Source organism: Myxocyprinus asiaticus, chromosome 2 (genome assembly GCF_019703515.2).
Source record: "Myxocyprinus asiaticus isolate MX2 ecotype Aquarium Trade chromosome 2, UBuf_Myxa_2, whole genome shotgun sequence".
Classification (NCBI taxonomy): domain Eukaryota; kingdom Metazoa; phylum Chordata; class Actinopteri; order Cypriniformes; family Catostomidae; genus Myxocyprinus; species Myxocyprinus asiaticus.
Window position 1 is genome coordinate 65,383,073 of NC_059345.1, and position 19,761 is coordinate 65,402,833.

Genomic DNA, 19,761 nt, shown 5'->3' on the forward strand with positions numbered 1-19,761 from the left:
CTGAATGTAATGAAGTATGCCACGACATTCTGTCTAAAAACTAATTATGTGTTTTTAAAAACAGAAGGATGTAAAGCAGCCCACAAAACTAAAAACTGTACAGCAGCTGTTCAATTATTTTGTTCTGTTCTCACACAAATTAATAGTATATTTTCATGATGTACAAGTATTTATGAGAACTGTTCTGTTATTTCAGGAGCCATAAGAAAGAAGCCCTCTATAAAAGAGACAACAGAGGGGAGCCTCCAAGAGGTGGTCTCAAAAATGTCTAAAAGGAGCTGCTGACAGAGAAGGTGGTAGAAAAGAAATAACTGAAGAGGGTCATTAACTTCATTGCATCATATAGGTCAAATATACCAAACAGAAATGTATTCACTACAAACCAGAACTAAAATAAAGAGATCCTTCACTCCAATTATTTCCTATATATTTACATTATAATATTGTACTTTACATGTGTAAATATATTTACATTGATGTTACAGTAAGTCTATGGTAAAGGAAGAACACAGTATTTGTAATTTGACATTTAGTGTGTAACTTTAACCGAGACTTACAGAAAATGAACACAAAAGACTCTGACAATAAACTATTATCAATGTAAACTGATATTAGTCGTATAATAGAAGTGTGTTATATAGTATCGCACATTCAATCTAGACACCTTCAATGCCAGTTAAACTGAAAGTAAAACGAGGAAACCATTATAATAACATGAAGTGTTAATGATTACGTGCTCTGAACAACATCCTCCAAATACACATTGGGTCAATATCGCTTCATAAGCCACTAAAAATCAAGACTGGAAAATATCTCGTTGAGTGTAATTGATGTGGCTCTTAAAAGAGCCTTTGGGGTTGATGTGCGGGACGCCGCTGGGGATTTAAGCGCGTTCTCCACGAATGCGGCGGGCCAGCTGAATGTCTTTGGGCATGATGGTGACCCTCTTGGCGTGGATGGCACACAAGTTGGTGTCTTCAAAGAGACCGACCAAATAGGCCTCGCTGGACTCCTGCAGGGCCATGACGGCGGAGCTCTGGAAGCGCAGATCCGTCTTGAAATCCTGAGCGATTTCTCTCACCAGACGCTGGAAAGGCAGTTTGCGAATCAGCAGTTCAGTGGACTTCTGATAACGGCGGATCTCTCTCAGCGCTACGGTACCGGGCCTGTAACGATGAGGCTTCTTGACTCCACCGGTGGCTGGAGCGCTCTTACGGGCGGCTTTAGTCGCGAGCTGCTTCCTCGGGGCTTTTCCACCGGTAGATTTGCGGGCGGTTTGTTTGGTTCTTGCCATGACGACGAGATTATTTTCGTTCTTTACAGTTACTGAAGGTGAGCGTCACACTGCTGCCTTTTTAAAGCCGAGAACGATCACGCGCTCAGTGCGGTGAGGGTGCAGAGACATGTGATTGGCTGATGTGGAGCTCTACGCATGACAGTTAGCCAATGACTGTGGAGCTCGTCTTTTCAAACAAGCAACTACAGTTTCCCGCGCAAATTCCCGAGTTCAAGTCAATGCGCATGAAACAAATGCTGCACATTACTTTTTTCTACATGTTGTACTCATGAATGTAATAACCAGATATAATTACATAAAAGTTTATGCTTGTGTTATAATCACGATTAAAAATAGTGAATAAACGCATTAACGTGGTTCTGTAGAGCTTAGATTCAAACTGAAATTAAAAATCATATTACCGTCTTAGTCATCACAAAACAAAGAAACAATCACGTGATTCGCAGCGTTATGTCATCATGCGTTAAAATACTTTATCACCGTCTCTCCTAGTACCAATATACATTTGTATTTTTGTTTACACTGTTTGCTGCACGTTATTAGAGAATCTGCTGAACAGTTTAAAGATCTTTATTATATGCTTGATTATGAACAAAGTCTGTAAAACATTCTAACCAATCACAGCACTTCTCTCCAAACTCTAAACTCCTCCCTCTTTCTGATGACGAGAGCCTTGCAGCATGTTTAACTCCATAGAGGCTAATGTAAAAATAAATAATAATATTTATGATTAGCATTATTATTATTGTTAGTAGTACATATAATATAAATGTCAAAGATATGTGATCATAAACACAAGCACACCAGAATAATGTTTGTAAAGTGTTTAGAAAAAAAGAGAGCTTGTACACTTACTGCTCCTTTTATTATTATTAGTAGTAGTATTAGTATTTTTATATAAATAACCATGTGGTTATCTTTTTGACCCACACAAGAGTCTTCTTCAGTTATTATTACTAGTATTTGAAAACAAAACTCTTGTGTGTTTTAGTGAGGCAGTAAGTGTGCGAGGTCAAAGATGTCTTACCTGAAATTAAATTAGACAGAAAGGTATAATCCATTGATTATAATTGAATCAAACGTATAAAATAATCAAGTAACTTGCACTAAACTTGATTTTCAACTCGTCTTAAACAGTGATTTAAAAACAGCTCGTTACAAACTTGTCAGGTGGGGTGAGAGTTATGCTGCATAATCTTCATTTGTTTCATTAGAAGTTTCGCTTTCTGTTTGTGGCATAGATTGTGAACTCTCAGTCACAATAAACATATACTAAACCAAGAAAAGAAGACAAATGAACCCAAACCATGCACAAAGTGTTGCTCTTTGATATGAATTAGTGGGTGGCTCTTAAAAGAGCCGTTTTGAGGAAGAAACTCAGTAAAGAGTTCATCTACTTCTTTTTGGGCGCTGCCTTTTTAGGTTTGGCTGCTTTCGGCTTTGCCGTTTTGGGTTTGACAGTCTTGGCCTTTTTGGGGCTCTTGGCGGCTTTCTTGGGGGCTGCTGGTTTCTTTGCCTTCTTGGGGCTCTTCGTTGCCTTTTTAGCGGCTGCGGGTTTCTTCACCTTCTTGGGGGATTTCTTGGCGGCAGGTTTCTTAGTCGCTGCACTCTTGGGCTTCTTGGCAGCAGCGGGTTTCTTGACTGCGGGCTTCTTGACTTTAGGAGCGGCTTTCTTGGCGGGTTTCTTCTCGCTCTCGGCTTGTTTCTTGTTGATCTTGAATGATCCGGAGGCGCCGGTCCCTTTGGTCTGGACCAGAGTCCCTTTAGTCACCAGACTCTTGATGGCGATCTTGACGCGGGAGTTGTTCTTCTCCACATCGTATCCACCGGCGGCGAGAGCTTTCTTCAGGGCGGCGAGAGACACACCGCTCCTCTCCTTGGAGGCGGACACAGTTTTGACGATGAGTTCACCGACGCTTGGGCCCGTTTTCTTGGGTTTAGCAGCAGATTTCTTCTTGGGCGCTTTGGCCGGCGCGGCGGCTGCAGCTGGAGCGGTTTCTGCCATCTTTCTGGTCGGATCTGTAATCTCACACACAGACAGTGTTTGAGTTCAGTAATGAAGAGCGGCTGAGCGGCGCTGCGCTCTTAAACACATCATGAGAACCGTATAGACTCAATCCGCTCGTCTCAGTGTCTGTGCGCCTCCGAGAGCCGCTCGTGCGTGTGTTTTCTCCTCTCACATTTAGAGCAAAACTGAAGCGATAAGATTGTTTTCACCCCACTAAACTATGTGAACACCGAGCAGGGGTTTTAAGCTTTATTTGGAGACGAAAACACGCGACGAGGCAACGTTTAGTTTTGCGCCTTCACATCAAACTCACGGTGAGCATCAGCCACTGGAACAAGCCGCCTGTGAATTGGATGTGTTTTTTATGTATACATGTTGATAACAGATTGAACGCGTCCTCTGTGTATTGAACACACACTTTGACAATGACTTTAATGAAATGAGCATCACTGAGGGACTTGTGGACTGTTTCTTACAGTAGATGTTTTGGGCAGCATGAAGCACACCCTCCAGTCGGAGGATCCGTGTCTGCTTGTGACTCTCATGTGTGTTCATCTGCTAAAATAGATATGATAACTAAAACAAAAACAAGAAAATACTAATTTTATGCAATAGCTGCACCTCTGTTGCCTGGATAAAACACTGTGTTACAGTTAAAATAAATGGTTTTATATTTGTGGTCAAAATGGTGACTATTTCGCAGATGTTGATAATAAACAAACAATGATGTGATAAACGCTTTTATTCATCCTTAAATTCATGGAAATTTCATTCAACACTCTTACAATTTTAGGTCTTTAGAGACCCCGCACATATATCTATCGCACATCAACAAAATGCTCAGATAGTATCAAATGTTCTAAATATTTTCAAGATAATTAGAAAATTATAAAATAACATATATTTTGACATATTTCAATGTTTTATTTTTCATGTAACAAAGAGATAATGCAACAAATCAGGACAAATCTAGAACAGGATTCATTATTTTCACACTGAAATTTCATGAGACACAGCTGACTGTGTGAAAAAAAAAAAACATTGAGCTACACATGTGTAATGTATGTGTAACTTATGTGTATTCTCTCAGGAACATATTGAGTCTAAATACTGTAGATGCACAACTTACATCATTTTAGTAGTACACCTAAATCACAATAGTCATATCATGCTGTTTACGGGTTATCATGACACAGTCTAATAAATTGTCTCCTAGCTAAATTTTACCTAAATAAAATGTAACCGTCTTGTTATTTTCTGTCTATTTTTATCCATTTCTAAGTGAAACACAACAGTGAAACACTAAGCTTAATCTTAAACTTGGTCAAAATGCTTTTGGGTTACCTTTAAAACTGACTAATATATATATATATATCAGTCTTTGTTGTACAAAAAAGGCTTTACTGAAACCAATATTCCTAAAAGACTCGTTTTCTACTTCCTCGTCTCTATTACGTAATTGAGATGAATACATCAGCACAAGTCTGCCTTTGCATAAACAGGTCAAGGCCAATTTCTTCATAGAGCAGTGCTGAGATGAGAGTCGGCACAGCAGAGAGAAACACAGGGATTATTGGAGCAACAAGAGGTTTGAGATGTCTACAAAGTTTACAAAACCTTGTGCAGTGCCAGGTTGTGGAAAAACAGACTCTTTGTCTCAACAGACAAGTGTGGGTATCCTTGTTAATTGTATTGCTTCATATGTTACAGACTAACTACGTTTCCATCCAAGAATTTTTTGCGAAAAAGTTTTAGCGCATCAAAATAAAGCTGATGGAAACGCAAATTATCGCTAAAATTTCACAGGTGTCGACATAATATTTTTCTGTTTAACTTTAGCGCGTAAACTCTATGTCGATTCATCAAATGTTGCGAAAAACTGGTTTGGAAACACTTTTTGTCGAGAAAATTGCCATTAACGCAAAAATGTAAAGCGAGGATTTAGAAGTTAATAACATTTTAATTATCTATTTATTTTTTTACACAAACCTATTGATTTGCTTCAGAAGACATTAAATGATCGACTGGAGCCGCATGGATTACTTTAATGCTGCCTTCATCTGCTTGCATTATAAGGACCTGACAGAGCTTTAACTTCTAAAAAAATTCATTTGTGTTCTGCTGAAGAAAGACAGCCATACACTTCTGGGATGACATCAGGGCAAGTGAATGAGATAATTGTTATTTTTGGGTGAACAATTCCTTTAAGCACTTCTGAACAACCATCTTTATCAAGCGATTCTGTAATTTGTCAACTAAAAAGTAATTTGGTTTCTACAGAAAATGTTTCATTTTAGGAGCCAATTGCTCCCTAGTCATTTTTTTTTTTTTTGTCTTATGCCCTGTCACTGACTGCTTGCAGTTTATTTCCTTGTCACACAGTCTCTAGTGTCAATGTGCATGCATATGTGACCACAAAAGATTTTTGGCCAAGTCATGTTTCTCTGTGAGGATTACTATTTGTTGCATTGTTTTAATCAGGATCATCTGTTGTATGTAACAATATGCTTTTTTCCAAATTCTGTTTAAATGTCATGAAGTAATAAGCGAAAATGTGATGTCTTTTTTTTTTACCTGTTCTTAAGGAGGGCATTTTTGTCTCATTTGGGGACATTTGTCTCAAATGCAAAAAATGAAATTATTCCTTATTAGTTTCTGCCACAGCGAGCTGTGAGTTATTGGTATTGGCCCATAAATTCCATATCTGTGCATTCCTAATTTCCATCTCTAACTGCATAATTTACACTTATCTTGTAGGCCACAAATGAGAGGAGAAGGACCTGCCTTGCTTGGTCTGCTGTACATCTTGTCTGAAGACCCATCAAATGTCATCAGGATGTGTGATGTAAGACCTCATCTATTTTAGTAATGCACAACTGCTGTACTTTTTCTATAACAATTATAATAATTTTGCCTTAATTTTACACCCCTAATGTTTACAACTGGAAGGATGGTGATTAAATAGTTAGGATTAGGATTAGTTGTCTTAAATGAGTTGATGTTTCCAATGAACTCATTGGAGATTAATGTGAGTCAAATTACTGTCTGCAAATGATTACAAAAATTTGAATTCGCCTTATAGAATAACTTCTGTAAACACAAAAATAGTCACTGAAATACTGTTTTGTGTGTGTGTGTGTGTGTGTGTGTGTGTGTGTGTTTGTTTGTTTGTTTGTTTTTTCCTGATTTTGAAGGCTCATGGTTCGACACTAGATGTGGCCATTAAGGTAATGCAAGTCAGCATCCTGATAGGCTATGAAGGTGAGGACGCCCTTCCAGAGGATTTTTTCAATGTGGCAGTTGTGGTGGAGGAGACCATTGTTTTACACAACCTCGATGTACCATGCAGCTTAGCCATGCTTATGGGCATCATCTATTGTGTAAACCTTGAGTACCCAGCAGCTATGAAGTACTCTTGAGTTTTTACAGAGAGTGGTGATGAAGATCAAAAAGACACAGTTTAAGAGACAAACTCTTGAGGTACAACTTCTAGAACAAGCATGTACTGGAGTAGTCAGTAAGTCTTGGTATTGGGAATATACTGTGTGTTTCGAGCTTTTATTTTTGAATGTTATCAGGCTTAAGTTGGCCTAAATTTGTTATTTCATATGTGTTGTCAAACACAAAGCAAACACTCACACACAAACTAACACACCCTCTGTCTGTTATTAGTATTGTTGTTGTTATTATTATTTATATTCAGTTTCCCATCTTGGAATAATTCCCGCTGTGTAGAAAGTTTTTAGATTTTCTCTAAGCACTCAACACATGTAATCAAAACACACTTATTGCATTTACTCAAACACATACACAATCTCACATAAACACACATATTAACACTCACTTAAAGGAATAGTTCACCCAAAAATAAAAATTCACTTGCCATCCCAGATGTGTTTCTTTTTTCTGCAGAACACAGAAGAATATTTCAGCTCTGTAACCCCTTACAATGCAAGTGAATGGGTGCCAAAACACACACAAAAAAATAAATAAATAAAAGTAGCAGAAAAGTAATCCAAACAACTCCAGTGTAACTCCTATTTCACTAAACATCTTGCCATTGCATTCTACAGGCACAATTATGATTGGAAAACTCGTCCCCAGTTTATTTTCCATGAGGGAAGTTTATGAATATGTTCAAACACATTTTTATGCCTGTTTTTTTATGAAAGTTGCTACTGTTGTGCTCTTGTTATCAACAATTTATAAGCATATACAGATATAATAAAACACTCACATACACATCTAATCACTTAAACACACACCCTCACACTAATATGCTCAAACATACATTCACTCACTAACACACGCACTGGCAGGCTTTGTACCATTCTTTTTTTAAAAAAAGCTGTGTATGAACATTTAAAGGAAAATAAAATCTTGATGTTTCATCAAAAAGTGGTGTTATTGATTTTATAACTATGATCTTAACTTTAAAACACTAAAAAGTTTGTTTTCATAACTAGAAAAACAATGTTAAGTCTTCCTTTTAACTGAAATATATAAGTTGAAACCACTTATAAGGACAAGTTAACAATGCACATTAGTAATTAATCTCTTTTTTAACTTAATTTGCTAAATTGTAACAGCTAACACTGTTAAGTCATTTCCACTTACAAAGAGCAATCCAAAGCTTGACAAGACTTAAAATAATGAGTTGAAATGACTTGAACAGATCATTTGATTTGACATAAAAATTTTAAGGCAGCAGTTAAACTTAAAGTTTTAAGTTGAAGTAGGTGAAATAGTTTTACAGTGCATATAAAACTCTAATGATGATGCGTGAGAGCAGTTTTATAGCTTTATTAAAGTTCACATAATATGGAAGCAGATCATGTAAATAACTACAAACTCTGAAACTGGCATTTCTCTGTGCGGTCAGCGCCTCTTCTATGAGTTGCGGGAATGTCCCGATCTAAGGGGGAGAGATTGAAACTGTACACGACTGAGGCTCACTCTGTAGCGGGGACGCTCGTCCCTCAAGCGCTAACACTTAATGCAGCTAGATTATAACTTGATGGCTCGTGACTTGTTGAATTATAATAAATGTGTCACTGTGTGTTTCTTATCGTGAAGAAAATTGGCAATAAGCTGCTTTATTAATAAGAGAGAGTTTGTTTTTTGTTTTTTTGTTTTTTCTGTGTGTGTGTGAAAAACCCCCAGTGTTGGGGAAGCTACTTTGAAACTGTAGTTTGACAAGCTACAAGCTACTCAAAATTTTAAGTAGTTAAGCTACAGTCAAGACTTACACTTTTGAAAAAGTAGTTACACTACAAGTTACTATCAAACAGTAGCTAGCTACGTTGAAGCTACCTAATGAGGCAATATTTTTAAGGTTAATTTTTTTATGTTACTATGAAACCAATAAAACTAATAACAAAATGTACACTAATGACATTTATTAATGTATTAATTAAATACATTTAATGTGTTTAATTAAATATATTAAATGTATTTAATACATTTAATGAATAGTAACATTAATATAGTTAATAATGGCCATAAAATGAAATACAACAGTATAAATTAAAAACAAAAAAGATTAGACACCATTAAAAAATATTTTTTATACTATACTTCACACTTTTCAGTCCTGCTGTGGCCAAGCTACTTCCATAAAGATCCCATTTTTATGACAAACTCTCTTTGGGCTGGCATTTTTTTGTTCTTGTCACATAATATTTAGTGTGGATAATATGTGAATAAAGACTCAGTGCTTGTTTCTCCCCTCACCTTCATGCTCATTGTATTTTCTGACTTTTTATGCCATTGACATGCAAGTGCAGCTTTACAGGTCACATACAGAGGTTGCTCTACAAATATTTGTTCGCTTTGTTCAGGTCCAAAAAAAAAAAGTGGACGGATGGTCATCCTAGATCAGGGGTCTGGAACCTATGGGTCACGAGCCACAAGTGGCTTTTTGTTAAAAATCAAGTGGCTCGCCGTGTGTCTCACCATTCACCAACACATGATCGTTTAAAACTTTCTAGAGAGAATTTTCCAGCAGAAAGTGTGGGTGCGATTGCAAAGCTTGAAGTCAATGACACTGTTTTGATTTCCTTTCTCCCGAATTTGTCGTACAGCCTACTCCTGGTGAACAAGTTTTGAAATGAACTCCCGCCAAATGCGGATTTTTCATGCGGAGTATTTTGCTGATGTACCAGCCACTGTGGAATGCGACCTGTAAGACTTCTCGGAGTGATATATTTCAAGAAATTAGACACAAAGACGTGCATTTGATGAAACGTGATTATATTTTGAAGAACAGACAAAAGAAAAGCCGCCGATGTCTGGTTTGATATGTGTGCGCAATGAGCTCCGCTGTTCACGAGTGCAATGAAATCACTTCTCCAAGACACGCACATGCATAGAGTTCTGGACCTCGTTTCCCAATAACTATTGATCTTAGCTGTTAAGAGCATTTTCTACAAGCGATTTTATGAACTTTCGTTATTTGTTATGTGTGAAACTAGCACCCGCCACCCGCAAAATATAACCAGGCTCAATCCAGTTCGCGAGCTCCTCATCCAAATGTATTTCATGTGCGAGTAACCGGTGGGTGACATGTAAGACGTCTCGGAGAGACACGTGACAATAAATGCTGTTAGTCAAAAAGACGCGCTTGAAGAAACACACTTTATTATATTTTTAAGAACAGACAAAAGAAAAGCCGCCGATGCTCGTGTCTGATTCGCTGTTTGTTCAGAAATTGCTGCCTCTGTATGTCTTGTACAGTTTGCTGGCTTTACATAACCATCAGACAATCTCTTATCCAAGTGAGCTGTAATAAGCTCTCAGTAGATGACGGTAATTCACTGTTTTTGTTTGTGATCTGCTATTACAAAAGAAGAAGAGGACACTGCCTGATTCTGATCAGCAGACAGAAATATGCTGCCAGACTGTTGGACGTTTTGCCAGTAAAAGTTTGGCTTCTGCGCAATAAGGAAGGCTATTAGTTATAATCTGACCAAAATGATGTAGTGTTTGGTTACGCTACACAGCTACTTGCTGGAAAAAGTAGTTTGCTACTGGAAAAGCTACTCTGTTTTAAAAGCAGCTGAGATACTGTCAAGCTACTGAAAAAATGTAATTAAATTAGTAGCGTAGCTACATGTAGTTAGCTACTCCACAACACTGGTAAACATACATCTTAAAGTGTAGATCTTTGCAGATATTTAGCAGATTCATAGCTCTGTACGTTTGTTTGTTAATTCACTCTATGTGTGTTTGTTGTGTCTTTATATCTTCAGTTTTTAATTCCTTCCCCAGATTATTCTTGAGAAATAGTGAAAAGACCAATGCTTTGAAAAGCATTGTTTCTGCTATACTAAAGGTGTCATGAATTGCATTTTTTCATTTTTATTTTATAACGTTTACTGAGGTCCAATTATAATGATTTTTTCATCAAAATTAGTCATTATTTAGAAATAATTGTCCATTTTCTATTTTGTTTTTGGCCCTCTGATTAAACAGCTGAATTTTCGGGTCGTGTCCCCTTTAAAACTTCAATGTAAACCCCCACTGCTATGATTGGGTAACATCTTTGCATATTAAATAAGTGCCAATGCCCCCGCCTTTAGGCGTGTGGAATTGTTTTGAAAATCTTCTGCAGTATAACTGCTAAAGTAAATGAATGTTGTTTTAAAGTAGATTTAGATATTAATACTGAAAAACAAGCCAAAACAAAAACAAATCAAAAACATCATTTGTTGCAGTGTTATGGAGCGAAAACTATCCCTCTCACCTTTCTGTTCACTTTAATCCTTCTTTAACTCACAGAAAAAAGAAAAAAGAAAAAAAAAAAAAAAACCTTTCTCTTATTAATAAAGCAGCTTATTGCCAATTTTCTTCACGATAAGAAACACACAGTGACACATTTATTATAATTCAACAAGTCACGAGCCATCAAGTTATAATCTAGCTGCATTAAGTGTTAGCGCTTGAGGGACGAGCGTCCCCGCTACAGAGTGAGCCTCAGTCGTGTACAGTTTCAATCTCTCCCCCTTAGATCGGGACATTCCCGCAACTCATAGAAGAGGCGCTGACCGCACAGAGAAATGCCAGTTTCAGAGTTTGTAGTTATTTACATGATCTGCTTCCATATTATGTGAACTTTAATAAAGCTGTAACGCATTAAATATAACTCATTCAGTCAGGCGCGAACTGCAGTGCTGCTCTCACGCGTCATAATTAGACTTTTTTTCAAAAGTAAACCAAACAATAATTTAATAAAATTGGACAATATGTTCGTGTTCCAGAAAAGCAATCTGAAGCTTTTCTCCTAGTATTGTGTATTTATTTTTGGTATTGTGGGCTAATTCCGTGACTGCCATCTATTATTTTGAATGGTGTGAAAAAGCAACATTAATAAATAAACGGATGTCTACCGAGATAATCACCAACAGTGGCCACTCGATTGTTCTCCTTACGCTTGTCAAATGTGCATGCCTTGAAAAGAGATATTTGTGTTGGCACTCCTGGAAGTGTCATGTTTGCAGTGATCGGATCTTTATGCCGTTAAAATCAATCCATAATCACGTACAATAAATTGGCTTTCAAGGATCATATACCTTGTTGTCATGGGGCAAATGTCATGTGACACTACATTTTTGCGTTAAATTTTCTCGACAAAAAGTGTTTCCAAACCAGTTTTTCGCAACATTTGATGAATCGACATAGAGTTTACGCGCTAAAGTTAAACAGAAAAATATTTTGTCGACACTTGTGAAATTTTAGCGATAATTTGCGTTTCCATCAGCTTTATTTTGATGCGCTAAAACTTTTTCGCAAAAAATTCTTGGATGGAAACGTAGTTAGTCTGTAACATATGAAGCAATACAATTAACAAGGATACCCACACTTGTCTGTTGAGACAAAGAGTCTGTTTTTCCACAACCTGGCACTGCACAAGGTTTTGTAAATTTTGTAGACATCTCAAACCTCTTGTTGCTCCAATAATCCCTGTGTTTCTCTCTGCTGTGCCGACTCTCATCTCAGCACTGCTCTATGAAGAAATTGGCCTTGACCTGTTTATGCAAAGGCAGACTTGTGCTGATGTATTCATCTCAATTACGTAATAGAGACGAGGAAGTAGAAAACGAGTCTTTTAGGAATATTGGTTTCAGTAAAGCCTTTTTTTGAATAACAAAGACTTGTATACATACATACATACATACATACATATATATATATATATATATATATATATATATATATATATATATATATATATATATATATATATATATATATATATATATTGTCAGTTTTAAAGATAACCCAAAAGCATTTTGACCAAGTTTAAGATTAAGCTTAGTGTTTCACTGTTGTGTTTCACTCAGAAATGGATGAAAAAAGACAGAACAGAACAGAACAAGACGGTAAAGTTTTATTTAGGTAAAAGTAAGCTAGGAGACAGTTTATTAGATTGTGCAATGTTAACCCCTAAAAGCATACCTCGACTTAAATTTTGACTAAATTTTAATCACAATTTTTTAAAATTTCGATTATTTCATATCTATATAAATTAAAGGTATAGATTACCCAAAAATGAAAGTTATCTCATTATTCTCCTACCCTGATGCAATCCCAGATGTGTATGATTGTCTTACTTCTGCAGAACACAGATGAAGATAAAGCTCTGTCAGGTCCTTATAATGCAGGTAAACGGGTGCCAGCCATTTGACAGTCCAAAAGGCATATTTAGGCAGCATAAAAATTATCCATACGACTCCAGATGATCAATTAATGTCTTCAGAAGTAAATCGATAAGTTTGTGTAAAAAATACATCGATGATTATAATGTTATTAACTTTTAAAAAGCACCTGAAGCAAAGCATTACATAAGCGCATCAGCGAGTTCACGCAAGAATTCGGAAGCGACTCTTATTTACAACAGAAGAACGAACGTCACGTGAGAGTTCAGCCATTTCAAACAGTATCAGAGACCTGGATGGAAGTGCCAATTCAAAGTTAAAAAAATGTAATTATCGACTTGTTTCTTATATAAACCTATGGATTTGCTTCTTAATACATTCATTGATCGACTGGAGTCACATAGGTTACTTTTATGCTGCCTAAATGTGACTTTTGGACAGTCAAAGTGCTGGCACCCGTGTACTTCTATTATAAGGACCTGACAGAGCTCTATCTTCTTCTAAACATCTTTATTTGTGTTCTGCTAAAGATAGACAGTCATACACATCTGGGATGGCATCAGGTTAAGTGAATAATTAGATAATTTTCATTTTTGGGTGAATTATTCATTTATCAAATGATATTCATTTATTTGTTTATTACAATATTTCTTTTGACTATATTCATACAAATTAATACTATACATTACATTGATTTGCTGTGCAACAATGGTGAATTATCAGTATTCCATATGCATGTACGCATACATAATATACATGCTGTTTCTTACTCAAGATGGTGCTGATGTTTCAGTGATTGTCTTGATTTACATTTGACATTGTTATTTGATGAAGAAACAAGGTGGAAGTAAACTATAGCAAGTGTAACACAGGAACAGCATGATATGACTATTGTCATTTAGGTGTACTACTAAAATGATGTAAGTTGTGCATCTACAGTATTTAGACTCAATATGTTCCTGAGAGAATACACATAAGTTACACATACATTACACATGTGTAGCTCAATGTTTTTTTCTTCACACAGTCAGCTGTGTCTCATGAAATTTCAGTGTGAAAATAATGAATCCTGTTCTAGATTTGTCCTGATTTGTTGCATTATTTCTTTGTTACATGAAAAATAAAACATTGAAATATGTCAAAATATATGTTATTTTATAATTTTCTAATTATCTTGAAAATATTTAGAACATTTGATACTATCTGAGCATTTTGTTGATGTGCGATAGATATATGTGCGGGGTCTCTAAAGACCTAAAATTGTAAGAGTGTTGAATGAAATTTCCATGAATTTAAGGATGAATAAAAGCGTTTATCACATCATTGTTTGTTTATTATCAACATCTGCGAAATAGTCACCATTTTGACCACAAATATAAAACCATTTATTTTAACTGTAACACAGTGTTTTATCCAGGCAACAGAGGTGCAGCTATTGCATAAAATTAGTATTTTCTTGTTTTTGTTTTAGTTATCATATCTATTTTAGCAGATGAACACACATGAGAGTCACAAGCAGACACGGATCCTCCGACTGGAGGGTGTGCTTCATGCTGCCCAAAACATCTACTGTAAGAAACAGTCCACAAGTCCCTCAGTGATGCTCATTTCATTAAAGTCATTGTCAAAGTGTGTGTTCAATACACAGAGGACGCGTTCAATCTGTTATCAACATGTATACATAAAAAACACATCCAATTCACAGGCGGCTTGTTCCAGTGGCTGATGCTCACCGTGAGTTTGATGTGAAGGCGCAAAACTAAACGTTGCCTCGTCGCGTGTTTTCGTCTCCAAATAAAGCTTAAAACCCCTGCTCGGTGTTCACATAGTTTAGTGGGGTGAAAACAATCTTATCGCTTCAGTTTTGCTCTAAATGTGAGAGGAGAAAACACACGCACGAGCGGCTCTCGGAGGCGCACAGACACTGAGACGAGCGGATTGAGTCTATACGGTTCTCATGATGTGTTTAAGAGCGCAGCGCCGCTCAGCCGCTCTTCATTACTGAACTCAAACACTGTCTGTGTGTGAGATTACAGATCCGACCAGAAAGATGGCAGAAACCGCTCCAGCTGCAGCCGCCGCGCCGGCCAAAGCGCCCAAGAAGAAATCTGCTGCTAAACCCAAGAAAACGGGCCCAAGCGTCGGTGAACTCATCGTCAAAACTGTGTCCGCCTCCAAGGAGAGGAGCGGTGTGTCTCTCGCCGCCCTGAAGAAAGCTCTCGCCGCCGGTGGATACGATGTGGAGAAGAACAACTCCCGCGTCAAGATCGCCATCAAGAGTCTGGTGACTAAAGGGACTCTGGTCCAGACCAAAGGGACCGGCGCCTCCGGATCATTCAAGATCAACAAGAAACAAGCCGAGAGCGAGAAGAAACCCGCCAAGAAAGCCGCTCCTAAAGTCAAGAAGCCCGCAGTCAAGAAACCCGCTGCTGCCAAGAAGCCCAAGAGTGCAGCGACTAAGAAACCTGCCGCCAAGAAATCCCCCAAGAAGGTGAAGAAACCCGCAGCCGCTAAAAAGGCAACGAAGAGCCCCAAGAAGGCAAAGAAACCAGCAGCCCCCAAGAAAGCCGCCAAGAGCCCCAAAAAGGCCAAGACTGTCAAACCCAAAACGGCAAAGCCGAAAGCAGCCAAACCTAAAAAGGCAGCGCCCAAAAAGAAGTAGATGAACTCTTTACTGAGTTTCTTCCTCAAAACGGCTCTTTTAAGAGCCACCCACTAATTCATATCAAAGAGCAACACTTTGTGCATGGTTTGGGTTCATTTGTCTTCTTTTCTTGGTTTAGTATATGTTTATTGTGACTGAGAGTTCACAATCTATGCCACAAACAGAAAGCGAAACTTCTAATGAAACAAATGAAGATTATGCAGCATAACTCTCACCCCACCTGACAAGTTTGTAACGAGCTGTTTTTAAATCACTGTTTAAGACGAGTTGAAAATCAAGTTTAGTGCAAGTTACTTGATTATTTTATACGTTTGATTCAATTATAATCAATGGATTATACCTTTCTGTCTAATTTAATTTCAGGTAAGACATCTTTGACCTCGCACACTTACTGCCTCACTAAAACACACAAGAGTTTTGTTTTCAAATACTAGTAATAATAACTGAAGAAGACTCTTGTGTGGGTCGAAAAGATAAACACATGGTTATTTATATAAAAATACTAATAATTAATATAATTAATAATTTATAATTTATAATAATTATACTACTACTAATAATAATAAAAGGAGCAGTAAGTGTACAAGCTCTCTTTTTTTCTAAACACTTTACAAACATTATTCTGGTGTGCTTGTGTTTATGATCACATATCTTTGACATTTATATTATATATACTACTAACAATAATAATAATGCTAATCATAAATATTATTATTTATTTATTTTTACATTAGCCTCTTTGGAGTTAAACATGCTGCAAGGCTCTCGTCATCAGAAAGAGGGAGGAGTTTAGAGTTTGGAGGGAAGTGCTGTGATTGGTTAGAATGTTTTTCAGACTCGAGCCAATGGGCGTCTGACATTCTCCTTTAAATACTGGAACCAGCGACTCATAAACAATTTTCTACTTTTATTTGATTTGTTGAAATTGTATTTCGAACTTCACAATGAGCGGCAGAGGTAAAACCGGCGGTAAAGCTCGTGCGAAGGCTAAAACTCGTTCATCCAGGGCAGGACTGCAGTTCCCCGTCGGTCGTGTGCACAGACTGCTCCGCAAAGGAAATTACGCTGAGCGTGTTGGTGCCGGTGCTCCTGTTTATCTGGCCGCTGTGCTCGAGTATCTCACCGCCGAGATCCTGGAGTTGGCCGGGAACGCCGCTCGGGACAACAAGAAGACTCGTATTATTCCCCGTCACCTGCAGCTGGCAGTGCGGAACGACGAGGAGTTGAACAAACTCTTGGGTGGGGTGACCATCGCTCAGGGTGGTGTGCTGCCCAACATTCAGGCTGTGCTGCTGCCCAAGAAGACCGAGAAACCCGGCAAGACCAAGTAAACGGACTCCAGTCTGTTTAAACCCAAAGGCTCTTTTAAGAGCCACACACTTGACCTAATAAGAGTGACTTGTTCTTATGTTTTAATGCGAAATAAATAGTACAATGGATCGAAGGAAAACTACATATAAAAGTGGCACAACTCCGCAGAGATATATGTAAAGAAAGACTACAAGATCTGTTTCTCAAATAATGTGCAGCCTTAAACACGTGAAATCAAACGTGCATGAAGCAACACATGATCAATCAAGTGGTTTTTCAGTCGTTGATACAATTTTGGCTCTAAAGTACAGATGGCATTACTAATCAAGCAGGTGTGTCATCCGAAATGAAATATGGCTTGAACACGCACTATACATTGTGCAGAAAGTCTGTTTATACCCAAAGGCTCTTTTATGAGCCACATGTTCTTGTTCACAGAATTTCATATCCGCGTGAACGCAACCACTAACAATATGAGCGGCACGTTTTCGTTTTTGCGCCCATATTAACAGATGAACACACTGCTCTCTCCCACCTGGAGAAAAGGAACACTTATGTGAGAATGTTGTTTGTAGACTACAGCTCAGCATTCAACACCATAGTGCTCTCCAAGCTTGATGTGAAACTCCGGGATCTGGGCTTAAACAGCTCGCTGTGCAGCTGGATCCTGGACTTCCTGTCAAGCAGACGCCAGGTGGTTATAATGGGCAGCAACATCTCCTCATCACTGACCCTCAACACTGGAGCCCCGCAGGGCTGTGTTCTCAGCCCATTCATACAGATATGAATAACAAAAAGCTCATATAAAAACAAGCTTAATGTATAGCTCTTAGTGCTTTTGGAAATGATTAAGCTAATTAAATGGTAGATACATGTCAGACAACTTTTTTGTGTAAATGAGAATTCCATACACTTTCCATTTTTATATATTTTAGTATATAAGGGACTGTGTAACAGGGGACACCCCATGTTTTAGGTAGAGAAATATTGTTATAGTACTAATTTTTGTCTACAGAGCAGAACTAATAAATAAATAAATAAATACTCATAAAAAAAACACACATATTGTTTATCAGTGATGATACACTAGCATACAAATTCTGTGTAAACAATTTGTCTAAGAAAGAGAAACCATTTATATCCAAAAGCACTCTGCTGAAATGTAATGAAGTATGCAGTCTTACCCAGTTGATGGTGGAGCAACGTCTATTTGTCCTCTTCCTTTTAGGCTTTATCCCATCTTGCAAGCCATAGTAGTGACACATCTCTGACAGATCATCTAGAAGGAACACAGCCACAGAAGGCCATACCAGGAACATATTTCCCATAACGTACATTTAAGTAGTTACACAATTTTTTTTTTATAAAATGCATAATTTAGATATCCTGTTTTATTCATAAATAACAGAGTTTAATGTAACACTCAGACATACACTATATTGCCAAAAGTATTCGTTCATCTGCCTTTAGACGCATATGAATTTAAGTGACATCCCATTCTTAATCCATAGGGTTTAATATGACGTCGGCCCACCCTTTGCAGCTATAACAGCTTCAACTCTTCTGGGAAGGCTTTCCACAAGGTTTAGGAGTGTGTTTATGGGAATTTTTGACCATTCTTCCAGAAGCGCATTTGTGAGGTCAGACACTGATGTTGGACGAGAAGGCCTGGCTCGCAGTCTTCGCTCTAATTCATCCCAAAGGTGCTCTATCGGGTTGAGGTCAGGACTCTGTGCAGGCCAGTCAAGTTCTTCCACACCAAACTTGCTCATCCATGTCTTTATGGACCTTGCTTTGTGCACTGGTGCGCAGTCATGTTGGAACAGGAAGGGGCCATCCCCAAACTGTTCCCACAATGTTGGGAGCATGGAATTGTCCAAAATCTCTTGGTATGCTGAAGCATTCAGAGTTCTTTTCACTGGAACTAAGGGGCCAAGCCCAGCTCCTGAAAAACAACCCCACACCATAATCCCCCCTCCACCAAACTTCACAGTTGGCACAATGCAGTCAGACAAGTACCGTTCTCCTGGCAACCACCAAACCCAGACTCGTCCATCAGATTGCCAGATGGAGAAGCGTAATTCGTCACTCCAGAGAACGCGTCTCCACTGCTCTAGAGTCCAGTGGCGGCGTGCTTTACACCACTGCATCCGATGCTTTGCATTGCACTTGGTGATGTATGGCTTGGATGCAGCTGCTCGGCCATGGAAATCCATTCCATGAAGCTCTCTACGCACTGTTCTTGAGCTAATCTGAAGGCTACATGAACTTTGGAGGTCTGTAGCGATTGACTCTGCAGAAAGTTGACGACCTCTGCGCACTATGCGCCTCAGCATCCGCTGACCCCGCTCTGTCATTTTACGTGGCCTACCACTTCGTGGCTGAGTTGCTGTCATTCCCAATCGCTTCCACTTTGTTATAATACCACTGACAGTTGACTGTGGAATATTTAGTAGCGAGGAAATTTCATGACTGGACTTGTTGCACAGGTGGCATCCTATCACAATACCAAGCTGGAATTCACTGAGCTCCTGAGAGCGGCCCATTCTTTCACAAATGTTTGTAGAAGCAGTCTGCATGCCTAGGTGCTTCATTTGATACACCTGTGGCCATGGAAGTGATTGGAACACCTGAATTCAATTATTTGGATGGGTGAGCGAATACTTTTGGCAATATAGTGTATATTGAAAGACATATGTGGTATGTGTTACCTATAATTATTAAATATATTGATTAAATAAGTGAGAGAAAATGCTAATGTTCCAATTTATTAGCATTTTCTAATCTAAATTAAGCAAATCTGTATAGTAAACCAAAGAATAAA

General features: G+C 38.1%; 4 protein-coding genes across 4 annotated transcripts in view; 2 read left to right on the top strand and 2 right to left on the bottom strand.

The window, feature by feature from the left end:
- Window positions 1-19,761, bottom strand: part of LOC127456324 (histone H2B) — a 201,447-nt gene that overhangs the window by 26,031 nt on the left and 155,655 nt on the right. The window lies entirely within an intron of this gene.
- On the bottom strand, window positions 2,217-3,503 carry LOC127456451 (histone H1-like). The gene has a single exon (XM_051724967.1). The coding sequence runs from the start codon at window positions 3,300-3,302 to the stop codon at window positions 2,691-2,693; it is 612 nt and encodes a 203-aa protein (XP_051580927.1). The 5' UTR covers window positions 3,303-3,503; the 3' UTR covers window positions 2,217-2,690.
- On the top strand, window positions 14,831-16,026 carry LOC127456281 (histone H1-like). The gene has a single exon (XM_051724700.1). The coding sequence runs from the start codon at window positions 15,012-15,014 to the stop codon at window positions 15,621-15,623; it is 612 nt and encodes a 203-aa protein (XP_051580660.1). The 5' UTR covers window positions 14,831-15,011; the 3' UTR covers window positions 15,624-16,026.
- LOC127456404 (histone H2A-like) lies at window positions 16,557-17,383 on the top strand. The gene has a single exon (XM_051724878.1). The coding sequence runs from the start codon at window positions 16,571-16,573 to the stop codon at window positions 16,955-16,957; it is 387 nt and encodes a 128-aa protein (XP_051580838.1). The 5' UTR covers window positions 16,557-16,570; the 3' UTR covers window positions 16,958-17,383.